Source organism: Cyrtonyx montezumae, unplaced genomic scaffold (genome assembly GCF_038088225.1).
Source record: "Cyrtonyx montezumae isolate F1298 unplaced genomic scaffold, pur_monq_1.0 scaffold_0, whole genome shotgun sequence".
NCBI classification, from domain to species: domain Eukaryota; kingdom Metazoa; phylum Chordata; class Aves; order Galliformes; family Odontophoridae; genus Cyrtonyx; species Cyrtonyx montezumae.
The window spans coordinates 4,377,284-4,395,896 of NW_027071824.1; the positions used below are offsets into that span (position 1 = coordinate 4,377,284).

Consider the following 18,613-nt stretch of genomic DNA (forward strand, 5'->3'; position numbering starts at 1 on the left):
CCTTGTTCGTTTTCATCTTCAAAAGGGCAGTGTGCATACATGGTGTGGGAGTTTCTTCCATCAGTGTTACTACAGGACACACACAGCTGCCTCTCCTCCCACACTGTGTAATGTGACTGTAGACTGATGCTCTCTGTCTCTCATCAGTCGGTCCCTAAGAATCACTTAGCTGAGGTCAGGGCTGCTGCTTTCTATTGTGTGGGGATATCAGATGCAAGGAACCACTGAGGTTCCCCCCCCCAAATAATTCATGTTTAAATCCACAGCCCTGTTCCATAGTTTGCTTAAAGGGACACTTCTATAGTGAAAAATGAAAGATATCCTTTTTGTGACATTTCACGTAAAGATCAATAAACTGTACTTGAAAGCTCCTTCAGAACATTTGGGTAAATATGATCTGTTTCTGGTGACTTACTGTTAACATTCTAGTATATTCTTAAGGTGATCTACTTAGAATCTACAGAGTGTGTGGTTTACCAGCTGAGATAAAGTTCCACATCTCTGCTGTGGAATCTGAAAAGCAGTTCTGGTCCTTGCTTGATACTTCCAAATTAAAAGTATTATAGGAAACAGTTATAATTTACTCATCTAGAAGAACAAGAAAAATAATCTTATTTGAAACTTGAGGTACATACTCTTAAACAAATATAATGCTTAAAAAAGAAATGATTTTTAAATCAAATTTTTAAACTTAAAAAAGAAATGGGATTATATACAGCATTGGAAAGAAGATAGTTTTTTAAAAAAGACAAGTGACCACACATACTTAGTTACCCAGACTAAATGGCTCTGCAGTCACACAAAGCAAGGCAGCTATGTGAATGCAAGTAGCAAAGCACTGCACCTGCTGAGAGGTGAACTATTTTACCTAGCAGTAGCTAAGAGTATGCTTGTACCTAGTAGTCACAGATAATACATATAGATTTGTATCTCAAACGATTTCACCATAACTTCTGGTAGTCAAGCCCTTTTTGTTTTCGCTTATTGACTAATGCTGTTTTCATTATCCCTTCAGCTGAGACTGTATTTTGTTTAATAGTTAAATCTAAGTGACTTAAAAACAGAAGTGAAAGCAAACAATTATCGTTACTGTCTTTTTATATTTAACAGAATTTTGATGACTCTCTCTTAAAGCCATTTGGCTTCCATGAATTTGAGCTTTTTCTCACTACAGTGGATGTTGGCTTGGGGAAATAAGATACTTGCATTCAAATGTTAAGTTTACACCTTTATTTTTTACTAGTATAACTTTGTAGCATAGAGGGAATCTTAAGTAAAAGCTTCAGAGAGCCAAGATGAGCAGCAGCAAAGTTGTATGTTTAGTTCCATGAACCGTATCACAGACAAGTTCTCATGTTTAGGCACTTCCACCTGCTCTGCAGTCTTTGCTATGCAGAGGAACTTAAAAGAATGTTTTTCTTAACTCTGATGTCAAATATATTGAAAAGTTGCAAGTCTGCACATCCTGTTCACATTACAGAGATGTCTGCAAAGGTAGTGGCAGGATATATCCCTGGAAGCCAAAGGTTTCTTAAAGAAATACATGAAAAATGCACCAAATTAACTCTAGGCATACTTCTGTTTACCTCTCCCATTGCTAGCTATGCACGTTAGCATTGTACTGAATCTCTGTGGTAAGTGGTGTCTAGATTAAAGAAGGGTTGCTTTCTGAGAACAGAACAGAGGAAACCATGATTTATTTGAGGTATGCTTACCTGGTAGCAGACCAAAAAAACCAAACCACAAACCTGTTCCAGAAGTAGGGTTAGGAAAAGTTACTCTAGGCTGCTGCTTTAGGGTCAGAAAGGGGATTAACACAAACATTAAAAAAAAAAATAGCAACTGAAAAAGTAATGACAGCTTTCAGTTCTGGTTGAGGTCAAAAAAGACAATGATATTAAGTGAATGATTGAGGAATTGAGCATCCTGTGGTAGTATCTGGATAACAATCTGGGTATTTAAATAAATATAAATTATAATTTATATATTTGAACTACACCTAGACATTTATGAGTAACATTCCACAGGGAAGCTCGATGTTAAACACATCTAGATGGTAAAGGTTGTAAGTAGAAGCAGCAGGATTAGCACATGGAATTAGTTTTCATGAGTGCTGCAGTAAAGTACAGACGAAAAAAAATCACTTGTCACTTGCCTGCAGTTTCATTGTGTAACATGTTCACTGTTTTTTAAGGAGAAATCAAGATTTCCCATCAGCACTTTGAAGAAGCTTTTAGAAAAGTGAAATCTTCAGTGTCAAAAAAGGTAAGAGGAGCTTCAGGTGTGTAAGACTGATCACCCCTCTGACAAGGATCCTCTTTGTTTGCTGTAGACCGGTAGAAGTACTTCAGATAGTGAAATACGTGCAAACATATTGCATTAAATGAACAAGATTTCAGAAGTTCAGAGATGAAAGTCTCCCTTTATCATCGGCAGATACGTGATGCTTTGTGCTGAGTGCATTACTGTACTGCCAAGGTTGGCACTCAGTGCAGCACCTTGAACTTTTAACTGACGTTTCCAGACTAGTTATTCACACGACCCTCACCTCTTAAATGAATACTCCACAGGCATAAAAGCCAAGGCATTAGACTTTGCCCCCACTATTCTTCCCAAATGGATGTGCACCTAAAAGTGCTCAGCTGTCTCTGATAAGGTGCAAAATGCATCATTTTGAGATAGGACATAAGTTCACCTTTATCATCTTTGTTTTTATCGGTCTTTCAATGATTTGCATTTGTTAAGGAAGTTCATTTTAAAGGTTATCTTATGACTAATTATTTTGAAATGAAAGTTGCTCAATTATCTTAATTACTATAATTGAAAAGATAATATAGAAATTGCTGTTAATAACCCTTCCTGTACACCCAAGAGTGTACTGTAGTCAAAATAACTTTGAACTATCAAGTACAAGATACTCATCTTCCATCTCCAGATGCTATTTCTTAGCTGCTAGATAAATTTAATCAAGCAGATCTCTGCATACTCTGTCAGCACTGGGAAACAGGTGAATATCATGAAGTTATCTTTGAAGCCAGATATTTTTTGAATGCAGTTAATTTCAGTAGAACTTAACTTTCAAGTATTCACTTCCTCGAAGCTGTTATTTTGAGTGACTAGAGAAAAGGGTTAAGGAACAGTTACCATTAAGTAAGACCAGCAAAAGATGTTCTTGTCTGTTTCTGGCAGAAGGGGATGAGATATTGACAATTTGGGAGCTCAGCTGGCAAAAAGAGCACTAGTGTTCTTGTGATAGTTTGAGCCTAGCACGGCAACAATTACAACTCTGCCAAAGCCTTCTGTTAACTGCATACCACTAACTACTGCTGGAAAGCCTCATTTACCAGGGCAGTAGGATCTTCTTTGCCCTTAGTTAGCTTTCTTTTTGGTCTAGCTTTAAGGTGTTGCTTATGTTTTTTACCATTGTCTGAAGTCTTTTTCCTGTTGTTTTCACACTTAGGATCAAATAATGTACGAAGAACTGCGTCAGTCACTGTGCAGGTGATACTTTCTCTCCCAGAAGAGACTGACTCTGTGGAGTATTTTATAATACCCGTGCCTGACTTCAAAGAGACAGGTTGGAAAGAAGCTGTACCAGATCTCCCTCAACTTACCATGCACCTGAGAAAAAAGGTCACTGTAATCTACTGCTGTAAACAATCCTTAATTAAACTACTTCTAGAGTAGAAGATACAATATACATTTCCTACTCATCACATTTGGTTTAAAAGTAAACGTTTGTAGTACTAAAGATCTAAGGCCAATCTGCGTTGTTGTTTGGTGCCCTTAATCAGAATCAGCAGACAGGCTAACTCTTCCAAGTTCCTGCTGCTCAAGAAGGTGTCTTCAGTTGTTAATGAAAGCACCTATGTTTTCAAGAGCATTCTGGGAGAATTACATGGAGAAAGGAGCTGTGAAAGGAGATTGGGAATATGGTGCAGTGTGTAACACTATTTCCAAGCAGCACGATTAATAGTGACACTCTGTGCCAGCACTACTCAGAGCTTCTATCACCTTTTCTTCACCTTATGAAGAGGAGCTATATAGAGAGGGCTTAAAAATTACCCAGAAAATCTTGGAAATCTCAGAAATGCAGAGATGATTTAATGGCTACTTTAGAGGTACTTGAAATTAAGTGTTAGCAAGCTTGCTTTTCTTTTAAAGACAAAACTGTGAAACAGAACTGTTATAAATTTGAATGTCTTAATGCAGCATTCTGATATCCTGTAGAAGATATTACTGTTGTAAGAAACAGGCCAAGAAGAGCCTCAAGCTGCAATTTTGCCTTTAACTCAAGTGATGTATTAACTCACAACTGAGAAACAGCCTTAGTCAGCAGAAACACACTTGAAAGATCTCATTCTTGTATGTGGTGTAAGAGAGGCTCATTTTGCTGATCAAGTTCATTCTTCCAGATACCTTAAAAAACACCCCAGAAATAGAGCTTGATGACCTTTTTCAGGATGATCTTGATCAGATTTGTCCTCACAGCAAGGTCTTAATACAAAGTCGTATCTTCTATAACAAGAAAATTTCATCTTGGAAAGATGGTTGTAACTTTCAGCATCAGCAAACTGGGAAGTATCCAAGTCAAAACACTGAAGTGTTACTGCTGCAGATTGGGGCAACTGATTTCTGAAACCTGCATGCCTTCAGATTTCACTGCTGTTATCATTCTGCAAGGATCCTCAAGGAGGTACTGAAAGGAGCACTGATCTCAGTAGCTACCTTTAATCAGTCTTACACTTCCTAAAAGCAGTCCCAACTATCAGGCAATATCAGAAAAGGAAATTGGATGTTTCTACTAGCAAATTTCACAAAAGCTTACACTGAAATCAGTGTTTAAAGAACACGTGCTGCATCAAACAGCAATTTTGAAACTGCAAGCAGTTCTGCCTTGATGGCTGGAATTATCAGACCTCATTTTTTTAACCTGCTGGTAACATGCATCAGTTTCAAACAAGAAATAAACTACATACAAAACATCTATCAGGAATAGAAGATGAGTCTGTGATGCAACTTCAGTGATACAATTCAGAAATATCTGGCATCCTTTCTTGGAAAAAGGCGTGGCAAGCAAGCCACTCTTTCACAATTGAAAATAGCCACATGGATGTTTTCCTTTATGTATCCATAAAGGAGAAAACCTTGCAACCAGACTGAAGTATAACTGTAGTTAACAAGCTTATGAACAAGTCAAATCCTCAAGCCCTGGCATATACAGTAAGAATTCTCTCCTCCTTTTCTCTCACCATGGTATTATTCCTATGTATGTACATGAAACAAGAAAGTAGGGTAGAAACAATATCAAGGAAGAAATACTATGTAAATACTATTAATAATATTGTTCAAGTAGTGATAACTTGCCTTGTTGAAGTATGTGCATCTGATCATTCTTCTCAAAATGTGGCAATTGAGAAGTAAACTGGGTGCAGGAAAATTTGAAGTTCCAAAAACAATTTTAAGTTGAAAGAAAAAGATCAAGTGTCCATATCATGTTTGCTTACCATGCCTGGACTACTTTTTTTTTTGTCAAGGAACAGGAAAGCATTCAACTGTACTGCTTGACTGTTCACACAAGAAAGTACTATATGCACACTGCTTTTTCTTGGGAGAAGTTCTGCTTAGGCTACAGCATTCATCACTGAAAAACAGCTGATGAGAGAAAATGCAAGATTGCTTGTGCCTGTACATAGGAAACAGGCATTACTTCAAGAACAAACGAACCTGTTCATACAGTGCAGAGACCATGACTTTGTTCTGCATATGCAGCTCCTTGCTCACTAGCAGATGTGCCTAGAGGAAGTTTTCCCTCTAGTTATCTTATTTCTGTTGGGAGAAGATCAAGAAAAAGTTTATCATGCCATTCTTCCCTCCCTGTTCCTGAGGCTAGCCACATATCTAAATCACAATGACTCTCTACCAAGACATATTAGGTGGTGGCTTAAGCATGCATAGGGAGCAGAGATGGTTCAGGGAACTGTTAATGCAAAAGCTGCTGGTGTTGGGCTCAATAGGAAGATGGGAATGCTTTTGTCCTTAAAGTCTCATTTACTGTTACAGGCTTGATGGAAATACAGGATTCAACACAATTGCACACGTACAGTTGCAGATCACTGCACTAAAGGCATAGCTGTGTGGTAGAAACACCTTGCTTTGTGCAAAGTAAAACAGACTTCGTTTGACTGTAAATCTTGAGACCCAAGTTACAAAGGAGTGCACTTTCCTAAAGCTGTGTCTTGAACAACATGTAGCAGGCAAGGGTCACTACTTGAAATCAACTTTTCTACTCTTCATCCAACGGAGCGGGTATGGCAGCCTGCAAATTCATCCACAGTACTGGCACTTTAAGCAAAGGAGAAATGCCAATGACCAGACAAGTCAATAGCATAAGGCCACCTTACTGGTTGTGGAACTTGGTTATTTATTGAAAGGCAGCTTCAAGTTCCACCACAGCATGCCACTTCATCTGGTGTAAGAACAAAGGACAAGGGGGTGGAGACACTGCTGAGTTCATTATGTAACAGTGCCTGTTAACCTAGAAAACATCACTTCTCAGTATTTATAGATATTAAGTTTGTGTTATGTACTTACCAACTACATTTAAAGACATAACAGAAAGGTTTTAATATAGATACAGAACCAGAAACCACAACTACTTTCCACTTTCCAACTGACATATGGGCTCTAAGTAAAAGTCTTGCCCTGGATCTGAAAGTATGGAGTCATGCAGACAGAAGGGTGCAGCCATTTAATCTGGGATAATTTGGCTACTGTTCTGGAACAGACAGGTTCCACAGCAAAACTGGAATGCCAGAGGCAAAAGGCATTTTGAAAGAGGAATATATCCACGCCTGTCCTGTGGGAAATCTGCCTTGGATCTGACTCCAGGATGCATTACTTACTCCACTTAAGCAACTTCAAATAACTGGGGGCAGGGGAAGGAAGCGTGGACAACCATGAAAGGCAATTTACCCCCAAAACTGCAGGTTGCTCTGAAAGCCCTGAGGGGCATTGAGAGCTCTGCACTATTTAATTGCAGCTACAATACTTGGATGACATGTAACAGTTGACCCTCAGTCAGCTGTGTTTTGACAGCTAAACTCCAGGCTGATTTCACATAAAGAAAACATTCAACTGACCAACTAATAAGATGCTTTAGTTACACAGGACAGAATAAACTCAAACAGTTTGCTATCTCCATCTGAATAGAAGTAGTAACAACCGTCAAGGTCCCCAGTGCACTTTAGGTTGGTTTAGTCACTGGTTAGTTGATGCTGCCCCAACTTCCAGGTTAAGTGTTTCAAGAACTGTACCAAGCTGTTTCTGCCAGATATATTTTAATAGCATTAATGAAAACTGTTTAATTCCTTAACAATAACTACACTGCCCATGTGAATAAGTTTGTTAGTATTTCTTATTTGTCTTGCACCTTTGGACTGAAATAGTTATTAATTGAGAACATATACAACACAAATGATCTTAATTCTTTCTCACAGTGGTTCAGAAGAATTCTTAACTTTCTTTTAAAGAATTAAGCTATGCTGCTACATAGGTCAGCTCTGAGATGATCTGCTTCTTAAGTTAGATGCGGATAACTCTTAGGCAATGCAGAGAATAACAAAGTCCAGAAGAACACCTTTGAATGGCAGTTAACCCTGCTTGCAAAAGTCTAATGACAGCTTAGATCCAAATGTTCAGTCCTGCTGGCTCAGGTTAACCTAGTGTGTAAGTGTTCTTCAAATCACAGCTAGATGTTTCAGGAAGATTATGGCAAGCACAGGTAACTTTCTCAGAACTCCCCACTATCCTGCACTTAAAGTGTGTTTATAATCAGAGTTGGAGGTAGGCTACTAAGTCTAACAATGGAAGTTTACCTCAACTCATTTTTCCTAGATAAATACTTAAGATAATCAATTTCCCCACAGTCTTTTAGCTATAAAATCTTACAGAGAGGAGACTTTCCATCCTTCATTTTGCTATGCTAAGCCATCAACACTGAAGATACTTAATACCACCTCATTCAATTCCTCACTTGAGCAGTCATACAAAGGGGGCTTAAAAATAAACTGTTCTACAGTTTAACCCGATCTAAGTCCACCATACTAAATTTCCTTCAGAGTACAAAGAAAACAAAGAAAAGGCAGCAGTTCTTTACAGTTCATTCCACAGTAGCACTCGCTAGGACAGCTCTTGTTGCAGCAACCATTTGCTAATACTAACTTGATCCAGAACTTCAGTGTTAGGGGTTCAGTTAGAAATGCACCCAATATTTTAATCTTTGCTTTTTAATTACACACAGAAATACTGAATAAGGTATACTTGGACATTACACTGTACCCTGAGCAATATGCTGGCTACCACATCACTAGCATCACAATGATGTCACGTTGTAAATGGTTGGTTGGCACACCTTCATGCCATTTCTGTTACTTAATCACAGATAAGGGCCCAGGCTTCTATAAAAAAACAAAAAGCAAAGCATATATTAGAAACACAAATAGAATCAAGTGAGGGTTAAGATGTAACGATGTATGCTTCTCAGGTACTCCATCAAAAAAAAAATGCAGGAGTTAAAGGCATCTAAAAATGAAAATATAGCAGACCAGCATGGACAGCATCCTGAGCCTTCTACCTTTATCAGATCCCATCTTTCAAATAAGAACATGTTACAGAATGACCATTTGATATTTGAGAGCAATTTGCATCTCTTACACAGCTTAAGACCATCACCAATGCATTAAATGAAACAAAAAATATATATACTGTGTTGAGGTATATAAAGGTTCTTCAGTGCTCAGTAAAACCATTCCTTGTTCTCACTTTAAAGCTTCTCAAGTAATTCAATGCGTCACCTGTGCTCTCACCACATTTTATTATGTAAGTAAGACAAGTGTTTATGGAGGGTACTGTAGGTTTTAAAAAAAATAGGAAGAACATTTAGCAACAGCTTTCTGCACACATAAAGGACTAATACACTGAAAAGGTCAGTGCCAGTTGCTGTAGCTAGCATTGCTTGCCAGAAACAGTACCTGGTTCAACTGATTTGGTTGTCAATACAAGCCAAATTTCCAAGCAAGTGTAAATATTAGAGCCAGCACTTAAATCCATGGTAACAGCAGAACCAACCAGGCGCTACCTTCTCATTTTCCTTTGCAGATGAGAAGAATCCCAAACCACAGCAAGATTTTTGCAGTATGAGAAACCTCAGTTATGCTGAGCTCCCTCACAGCGTGCAAAACTTCAGGCACTGGCTGCTCAACCTGTATATTAGCATAAGTCACTGAAGGAGTAGGTGGGGACACACAAGAACAGTGATACCATCAAAGTCCACACCTTCTAACAAGGCCACCACATAAGCCATCTAGAACATGGCTGTTCCATTCTTAGTGGCAGACTACTCCTTTAAGGTACTTTCTGTAGAGCAGGTAGCTTACTTTTGGGTAAGGCTTCAAATAATGTTGCCTACTTCAACAAGAGCAGACACTTGAGTTCTTCTACCCATGAATCACGAAATAAGTTCAACAGAACATGGAAGTTTAACAGATCATGTTAGTTTAGAATTAACAGGTAAATACAGCATCTTAATACTACCATCACCTAAACTGCATGGTAGGGGCAGTGTACTACATTGAGAACTTTTAAAATATGAGAGCCAAACATGTTTCATACAGATTTAACACCTGCCAAAGTAAATCCTGTAACAAAGTGATTTAGCATTATGCATATAACACTGATCCTTAGGCAAACAAACATTTAACCCATGAATCTGAGTACTGCTAGGAATGTTAGAGCTGGTAGTAGCCTCCTACAAAATAACCTTAAAAATGCATTGCTGTGTTGCTGTGGATCTTAACTCAGGACGCCAGTTAACATCTTTAGCAAGAGACCTTGTATCAGTCACTTTAAAGCAAGCAGACAAAGTTTTTCAGTCGACAGAAGTTTAATCTTGCTTCACTTCACCCTTCAATTGCCTTTTCATGCGTGAATAAGGGCTGATTGTATCATCCATCACGAAATCATAAAGTACTTTTATCCAAGAGTTATACTGTGGCAGGTTGTCATAGTATTCAGCTGCTATTTTCTTCACCTAAAGAGAGATACAAGGTTCATTTACTATTTACATTAGCACCAATCACAACAGCTTCACTATCTTCAAACCTGTATCTTAACAGTGTTTCAGTTATGTGTTAGACTCTAGAAGAACAGCTGTGTCATAATGTGGCAATTGCTTGTAACAACTGAGTAGTTTGAAAAGCTTGTACGCTGGAGAGAACCAGAGCAAGCTGGGCCTACCTCATGAGGTCTATGCTGCCTACAGAAACATGCAGCTAACCAATCCTCTGAAAGCACAAAAGCTGTTGGCTTGCTGGCTGAAGTGGGTGACTCAGTTCAGAGCTGGCTCATGTATATACAAGTCTCACTCAAAAAGGATGTTGCGAAATTGAAAGAAGAGTTAACAGCCACTTTCAATATGGAGTTCCAAACATCGCTCTGAACAACACATCTGAGGAACATCTCATTTCTGAGGGCAGCAAGAATGAATATAAGCTGCTTATATTCCTCTTGATTTTACTCTTGGCCGACCAGGCCACTTTTCTGAGCTAGAAGTCTAGAATTGTTGGAGTTTCAATTAGATATCCATTATGATTACTTCCTCTCAACCATCTGAAGCCTTAAAAGCCTAAGCACAACAGAACTAAGCTTTCAGTGAATTCCACAGAATTTGCCAGAGTATTAATGTTATATCTCTAACAAGCAACAAACAGAACAAAGTTATTAACACACCTGGTTCAGAGCTGAGGATACTTTTATCATCATACCTATGAAATAGGTCACTAAGCAGGTGCAGCTCAGTAGAGCCCCCATTACTTCAGCTATCTTCAGCCCACAGCACATCAGACTCTAGGCCAACAGAATTAACTGCTTTTAAAAACAGCATTCATTTTCTTATTAAAGCTGTAGACTACCAGTCCTGTAGCAGAGCTGGGTTTTTACCTCTGCAATGAAATAGCTGCAAAAAACTAGCTCCCTATTTAGAACTTAAATACCTGTGCATTAAGTGAAGTCTGGTTCACCAGACTAGGTATGAACAGCAAGGCAGTGAGGCCCAGCATCTTAAGCTGGAAGAGGGAAGGAACTAGTCTGAAAGTCCCCATCTGCTGCTTACACAGATGCCAGAGGACTAAGTCTTAGCTTTGAAGCCTCAATTGCCAGTGTACAGCTGACAGTTATCGAAGGGTTCAAAGGTTTTCACTAGACAAAACTGAAACTGCTCCAGAAAAGAAAGCTATTAAACATTCGTAGAACTACAACAAACAGCAGCAGTATCTCCAGCCATATCTTTTCCTTTCCAGAGAAGGTCATTGGTAAAGGAGATTGAAGGATAAGTACACATTATGTCACTTTAGATATCAGAAACAGAGCTGACAACATTCTGGAGGTGCCTCCAACTTCTTAACTAGATTGCCACATACTTCCAAAGTGAAAGAACACTGGAGGCCTGCTGTAATTACAGAAACCTAGAGTTGGGCAAAACACAAAGCCAGGACTGCATGAGGACAGGCCTTTCCCCTCCTTCACGGAAGGTTAGAATAGCACACTAGAATCTGTTCAGCATTTCCCCCTCATTCAACTCTTGAGGGTAATAAATCCCCATATTCCATTCTTTTAACTCCTGGGTTTTTCTAGCTTCCATTCTTCTAGCAGCCTGTGTTCTGCCCAATTTTCACATCAGAGCAGGGCTCAGTTTAAGAAAAAGAACAGCCTCAGAAGTCAACTTACCAGTGGAAGGCTCTTGCCAGGAATATTGGGGAAGTCATGGTGCTCATTGTGATAGCCAACATTAAAAGTGAGCAAGTTAAGTGGTCCATAATAGGAGTAAGTCTCATGCCCCTTTAAAAACATATAATGTTCAGCTATGAAGTGTCCTGAAATGGGATGTAACCCAAGCCCAAGTACTGAGCCAGCAAGCATGTAAAAAAGGGATTTGGCTCCCCACAGATAATAGATCACAATATCAAAAATAAGCTGAGCCAACAAGTTGATGATTTCAAGTCGAGTAATTGGCTTGGGATTAATGCAGAGGGGTCTAATGGCATAGAAAAATGGCTGAAGAACAATCCAGATGAACTTCCTGAAGCGGGTGCAGAAAAACCAGCCTTCAAAGTTGGTGGGAATGTCCACATCAATTCCATCACCTCCCAGGTATCGATGGTGATCCATGTGGTATCTCTTGAAGGATATCGAATATGGCAAACCAAGGGGGAGGTTGGCAAATATTCCAAACCATCGATTCCACATCGCTCTGCCATTGCCAAAGGCACTGTTATGAGAGATCTCATGGATGGCCAGAGTCATGGAGTGGCTGATGCAGCTCCCAAACACGTATGCCCAGAAGACTACCCACTTCCAGTCCAGGTCTCTAACCAGATAGAAGGCGGTCAGCTGTGCCACAACCATCAGCACCACCACCCAGATCAGGTTGTAGTCCGGCTTCATCAGCGCTTTGATCTCTGGGTGCTTGGCTACAGGGGAGCAAGACACACAAAATACAGACATCACAGGATCACTGAGGTCAGAAAAGACCTCCAAGATCACACCCAACCATCAACCCACCACCACTGCAAAACTCTCCTCACATAAAACTATCCTAATAAGACAGCAGACGCATACCGATATTCCTTCCCCTCTGCTAGGATTCATCTTCTAAGGGATGAAAAGCACACTGTTAATAACAGCTGTCAGAGATCTTCCAAAACTCAGCCATGCCCGCATTCTCCCGTTGTTCAGCAGCTTGCCATTAACGTGGCAAGCCCTAATGTCACCTCAACCTCTCTGGGAAGGAAATGGCGTGGAGCCGACAACCCACACACAACGCACGAGCCCTCGAGCGAGCTTTCCGGTCACCGTCCTACACGGTCGCTATCCGCCCTGCCTCCCTCCCTCCCTCCCTCCTTCCTTCCCGCTCCTTCCCTCCCCCCACCCCGCCCGCCCCGCACTGCTGAAGCTGCGGCCGATCCCCCCGTGCCCTCGAGCCCAAAGCCCCATTCCCCACCCCCATCCCCCGCCATCCCTTAACGGCTCGGCCCGCCGCCTCCGAGGCTCCTTGACGGCGGGGCCGGCAGCCATTTTGCGGGGAGCCCCCTCGCCAAGGAGCGCCTCCGCCGCCGCCTCTTCCCCTCACCCAGGATCTCCTTGCGACGGTCGGCGTGGGGCTGGTCCGTGTACACCCACTCGAAGTCCTCCCTGGCGACGGTGTTACCCATTGCGACGACACCGCTGCCCCCACACTCCTCAGCCGCCTGACGGCCGGCGCCCACCGGCACGGCGGTTTATAGCGCTGGGCGGAGGCCCCGCCCTCCAGCGTCGTTCTCTCTTCTGATTGGACATCTCGAACTGTCAGGCTGTCAGGCCCCGCCTCCCGCGCTCCTCGCTCTCCCCTCAGGGGCCGCCTGGCGCCTCAGCCGGGCAGGGCGGGGCGGGTCGCTGCCCTCAGGGTAGCGGTGTCGCGGTCTCGCTGTGAGGACGGAGTCGCCGCCCCGCGGGGCGGGAGCGCGGTAGCCCTCCTTGGGCCTCGTCTGAGCTCAGCCCCGTTGTCGGGAAGGCTCTGTAACGCCCCGGAAACCTTGGGAATTGCTGTGGCAGGGCGTTGGACGCGATGATCTCCAGAGGTCTCTCCGACCCCCGTGATTCTGTCACTGGGCGGTTCTGGTGACTCTGTGCCCCTTTCAGCTGTTTGGACAACGCGTCCAAGAGCAGACAGAGGTACGTGGGAAGGCAGCGCGCTCCCCCATGACTCAATTTTCTCAGGCAGTGAGACTGGAAATAACAGTGTGTCACAGCAGCTGTTTGTTGCTGTTACTCAGGATATAAACCAAGCAGTAACGTGTTTTTAGATCGTTAAAATATCACTGAATAAATGAGGAAATAATACAATGAAAATTAAATATATAATAAGAAAGTATAGCAGTTCTTCAAACAGTACATGTTCTGTTCCCAATGTAGGGATCTGTGTGGCTCTAAGGACTTGCCATCATCTGGCCAAAATACACCTTTCTAAAGGTGCTTAAAGATAGCTAACTGTGATTGAAAATGCCTGCACCAAGGTCCCTGATTTCTTCATGTTTTCTATTATTTTAGGAACAATTTTGACGAATTCCTCTCTAAGAACCAAACTCAATTTAATCTGCTCCTGCATCTCTGTTTCATACGATACCGTGAACAATTTGTGTTCCAGGATGACTGTGAGTATGACTGTTTGCTTGGAATTTTTGTTGTCCACAAACCCACTGAAATTAAAATAATCAAAATCCAGAGCAGTTATAAAAACAACAGGAAACGTTATCACAAAGAAAGCTAGACCTTATCTATTAATGTCATATGAATATCTCAGAGCTCACAGTGACACATTTAAAATGTATTAGTAATAACTAATCGAGGTTAATACACACAAACTGCTAAAAGTCTGAGCTGCAGCAGTGCCAAACACAGAGCAAATACCAGCTCCATTTGAAAACGGTGTAAAGTAATGGACAAGGCACAAGCTCTGTAAAACAGAACAGCAAATGTCCTTGGTTACATGCATTTTTAATCTGTTTTAAAATGTGCAGTGAAAAAAAAGGAGCAGAGGTGGGGGAAAAAAAGTGAATTCACAGCTTTTTTCTGCTTGGTCACAAAATTTGAATTCTACACTTCGTGAGAATTGGTGCAACGTGGTTAGTAAAGATGTGTGAATTTCACTGAAGCATTTTGTCCTTGCAGGGGATGTTCGGATTTGTTCTTTGCTCAGTGACTGCTTAGCAGTAAACCAGGAACTGCTCTGTGCTCTCAGTGCCGAGGCAGACTGCAAAACTGCCAAGATCCCAAGTGTGCCACTCACCTGCACTCTAAACCCTGTACATAATGTTTCTGAAAATTGCCCCCAAGAGGTGCTGTTCAAATATTAGCACTGCTATCCATCATGGAACTAAAGACCTCATCCATTGGAATGATCCTGCCAAAGAACAAATGGATCTGCTGATAAGAAAGGTTTCTGTTGGTTGCTGTGAGCATTCAAGAGTACTAGAGCTCAGTACACAGAATTATTGTGCTGAGGGTTTGTAAAGCCACAAGTTTCAGTGGGAAATTTAATACAAGATTCCATAAAGATTCATAAGCTAAACAGTCCACGTCAGCCAAATAAAGCTTAAGTAGCTGAGAAATATATTAAATAGGAAAGTTTGGTTTTTTCTCTTCTCTTCTCTTCTCTTCTCTTCTCTTCTCTTCTCTTCTCTTCTCTTCTCTTCTCTTCTCTTCTCTTCTCTTCTCTTCTCTTCTCTTCTCTTTTCTCTTCTCTTCCTATTCTTTTTTCTTTTTCTGTTTAATCACTGAGTCTTCTGTGGAGTCCACAAAACAAATCCACATTTATTAGGTTTTCAGCAAGCTAACAAGTTTTCTACCTGACATCCTGTCTTTTAAAGACCAAGAGACACAGCACGTAATGTGCCATCAGCTGGCCCAAGGGTAGAACAAAAATCCTGCAGTGTTTAGTTACACATAAACCAAAGCTGGCAGTACATCTTTGCCCGACCAGGAAGGTGTGATGCAGTGAGCACAACTGCCACAGCACAGGACACGCGGGCTGCTCCAGATACAGTGCAAAGTGCCACAGGCATGAAACTGGATTGCATTAGAATTTTTCTTAACTAGTACACGTTACTATAAAACAGTCCAAATTGAAATTACTGATTAACATAACTATGGTCTGACACTGCAATTTGCCAGTTACACTCTTAAAACCACGAGGAATACCAAGAGATTGGGTAGTTCCATCTAAAGACTGATTTAACTACACGCAATGCCATCTTATTTTCAAGAGGCTCATAATGCTGAAAATTCCCTGGACAATCTTAGCACTCCCCATAGGTAATTCTTAGAAGGTCTCAACGAGAGCATTTAAATTTCTGTTTCAAAACAGCCTTAACCTTTAGGTGAAGAAACTGTGTAAAGACATCCTCATAACATCAATCACTTCTGCGATTAATGCATTATGAGAAGGGCAGTGTGAATTTCAGAAGCTGTTCTTGAATCTGAGGACTGTATTTTGTTAAGCAGGCAGTCTTCCTTCCTTCAGGGCTTTCATCAATTGCGTTCATCAGGCCTTGTTCAGAAGGTGCTTGTGTTCTGTATTTCCACTCAGGAGAAAATGTTCCACCTGAGGAGCAGGACGCGATTGCTAACAGCTCCTTCCTCCAGAAGTATCTGTACAGCTTCTAGAGTCTTCTCAGACCATTAGCACCACCACATTTGTTAGATACGCAGACTTAGAAAAAAACACCCACCAAACATCTATGAAAAAAAAGCTGCTGGTTTAAGGAAACCAGCCTCAGTGTTAGGCAACTTTCAGAAATGAACCACGGAAAACCAGTGCTGTCACTTTCCTTCCACTCTGAGCTGCTCAGTCCCAGCCCTTGCTGTAAGTCATAAAACCATGGACTGATAGCTAGCCACGAATAAAACACTTTTCATGTTACTCCATAAACAACACCTCAGTCTGACTGGTTTGAGGTTCTCCCTTGCAGATTATCCGGTCACTGACTGCAATGATCACTGTACTTTACCATGTTGACACACTAAGCCTTGTAAACATACATGAAAATCTATAAAGTCAAAATTAATTTAGTTTTACTTCAGCATAGGAATCAACTTGTTCATGTATTATGAAGGTCATCCTTTTTTATTTAATAAGGGACAACAAAGAGTCGGAAGTTAAATGTTCCAGCAATTTTCTCTAACCTATTAATTCACTGTTTCCTATACTCTGTACCACTGATGTGTATTCCAGTCCTTTTGGGACCAGACAGTGCTGAACTCTCTCTCCCTCCCCAGGAAGTGGGAACAAAATAGGTTGTTCAGTATTCTTGTGTCCTTGGTGGTGTTTCTCAGAGCTTGCTTGTACCCCTCCTCTCAACCCGTGCATCTCAGTGGGCTTGGTTCAATTGTAGTGTACTTGGCAGCACGCCGAGGGTCAGGATGCACCTGCTGACTTGCAGCATGTGACACTTCCTTAAGCTGAAGGTTCTGACTTGGCACCGCTCAGGGAGAATGCTTCATGTAACAATACACTGTTGTTCTTTGAATCTCAGTTTACACATAGCTGCAGGTTCACCAGCATTAAAAAATGGCACTGCTGATTAACTCAGAAGTCCTCGTGTGTTGTGAAGAGTTTGCATCTTGTGGAAACGAACAAAGAAACTAAAGTGAAAGATATTAAAAGATGTATGAATAAGCTTTTTCAATAAATGCAAATTCACAAGTGTATGCTTGTTTAGAAGTATCTAACCACAAGTATCTGGTAACTGCATCGTTACAAGTCTTTGTCTGAAAGATCGTTAAACAAATCTGTATTCAATTGAGTGATACAGTGGTTACAGCTAGTATGCTGGCATTTCAAATGACTCAAAATACCTACCTTCAGGAGATTTTAACAGTAAAAACATAGGAACTGCAAAGACTACTAATAGCAAATCGTCCTTGAGCAGTTTAACGTCTCCCCTGGATAACCTTGTACCACTTGCTCACTGCTCCTCGTAGGAAACATGCCTTCTGAAAAGCCTAAAACTGCCAAACAAGTTTATTTGAAAACGTTCTATCAAAAATCAGGTATTTGCAGTGTCACTCCTGACACGAGCCAGCACGTTCCAGAAGCAAAATCCTTAAGGGAAAATATCTGCTCCTACAATTTTAGAACATCTGACCAGACAATTTCTGATTCTGTTGGCGTTTCAAGTCCAACTGCTGTGTTAAGCTGTCAGCTCTACGAAGTCATAAAAGAAAGCTGCACTTTAATCTCTGGTAAGAGTATCAGGGTTGATCTTGTAAGAGTATCAATGCTGCAACAAAGCAGCATTTGCATTTTCAGTGCCATGCCAAGTTGAATTGGGTACCACTTGAGCCAAATGCAAAAAATAAAAAAATAAAAGGGAAAACATAAGTCAAATGGTAAAGCCACGTAGTTTAGTACATTAAAACAAACCGAGGACAATGGCATTTGTAGTAGGATCCAAAAATATACAGATGACAAAAGAAAATCACTGTATACAACTCTGAGGTTGCTAAAGTGACCGGGGAGATCCAACAGTGCAAAACATGCTTTTCCAGTTACAAGCACAAAACAGAAGTGCAGAATAAATTAAAGCTTTGTCTGAAGTGATTTAACGGTCAGGACAAAGAAGGCTGGAATATCGGCCTCAGTGTGACAGAGAAATCTCCACCCACCCTCAACACATACACACAGAATAGCTCACATTTTTCCGTAATACAGCACTTCATTGACGTGGCGTTCCCCTGAGTCTGGTTACCATAGGGACAGTTTGTCTAATCCTTATTAGATGCTTGCCTATGTCTCAAGTGACGCACAGGCAGCTTCTCAGGTCTTCAGCTTTGGCCAGCAATACCTGCAATGTCCACGCAGTGAAGGCAGCAGGCAGCCTGGCTCCCACCCCTCCTGCTGCTGCACCTCGCTGTACAAAAGCAGTTGTGCTGAAAGCAGGTATGGAGCTGTGGCTGAGGAACAAAGGAATCGCCCTCTACGTCTCTGTGCTCTCTCCCAGAGTTTAGGACACCTTCAGAC

At 41.3% G+C, this 18,613-nt stretch overlaps 2 protein-coding genes across 3 annotated transcripts in view; one reads left to right on the forward strand and one right to left on the reverse strand.

The window, feature by feature from the left end:
• Positions 1 to 3,704, forward strand: part of NVL (nuclear VCP like) — a 28,892-nt gene extending 25,188 nt beyond the window's left edge. For both annotated transcript variants that reach the window (XM_065741266.1, XM_065741342.1), the window contains 2 exons: positions 2,195 to 2,265; positions 3,461 to 3,704. In XM_065741266.1, coding sequence (XP_065597338.1) covers positions 2,195 to 2,265; positions 3,461 to 3,505 — 116 coding nt within the window. In that variant the 3' untranslated portion in view covers positions 3,506 to 3,704. The remainder of the gene's footprint in view (positions 1 to 2,194; positions 2,266 to 3,460) is intronic.
• Positions 3,705 to 9,047: 5,343 nt separating this feature from the next.
• On the reverse strand, positions 9,048 to 13,283 carry DEGS1 (delta 4-desaturase, sphingolipid 1). Its single transcript, XM_065742878.1, has 3 exons — positions 13,187 to 13,283; positions 11,785 to 12,527; positions 9,048 to 10,090 (listed from the first exon to the last, which is right to left on the reverse strand). Exons 1-3 carry the CDS (start codon positions 13,266 to 13,268, stop codon positions 9,944 to 9,946), a joined length of 972 nt encoding a protein of 323 aa, XP_065598950.1. The 5' UTR covers positions 13,269 to 13,283; the 3' UTR covers positions 9,048 to 9,943.
• Positions 13,284 to 18,613: the final 5,330 nt, after the last annotated feature.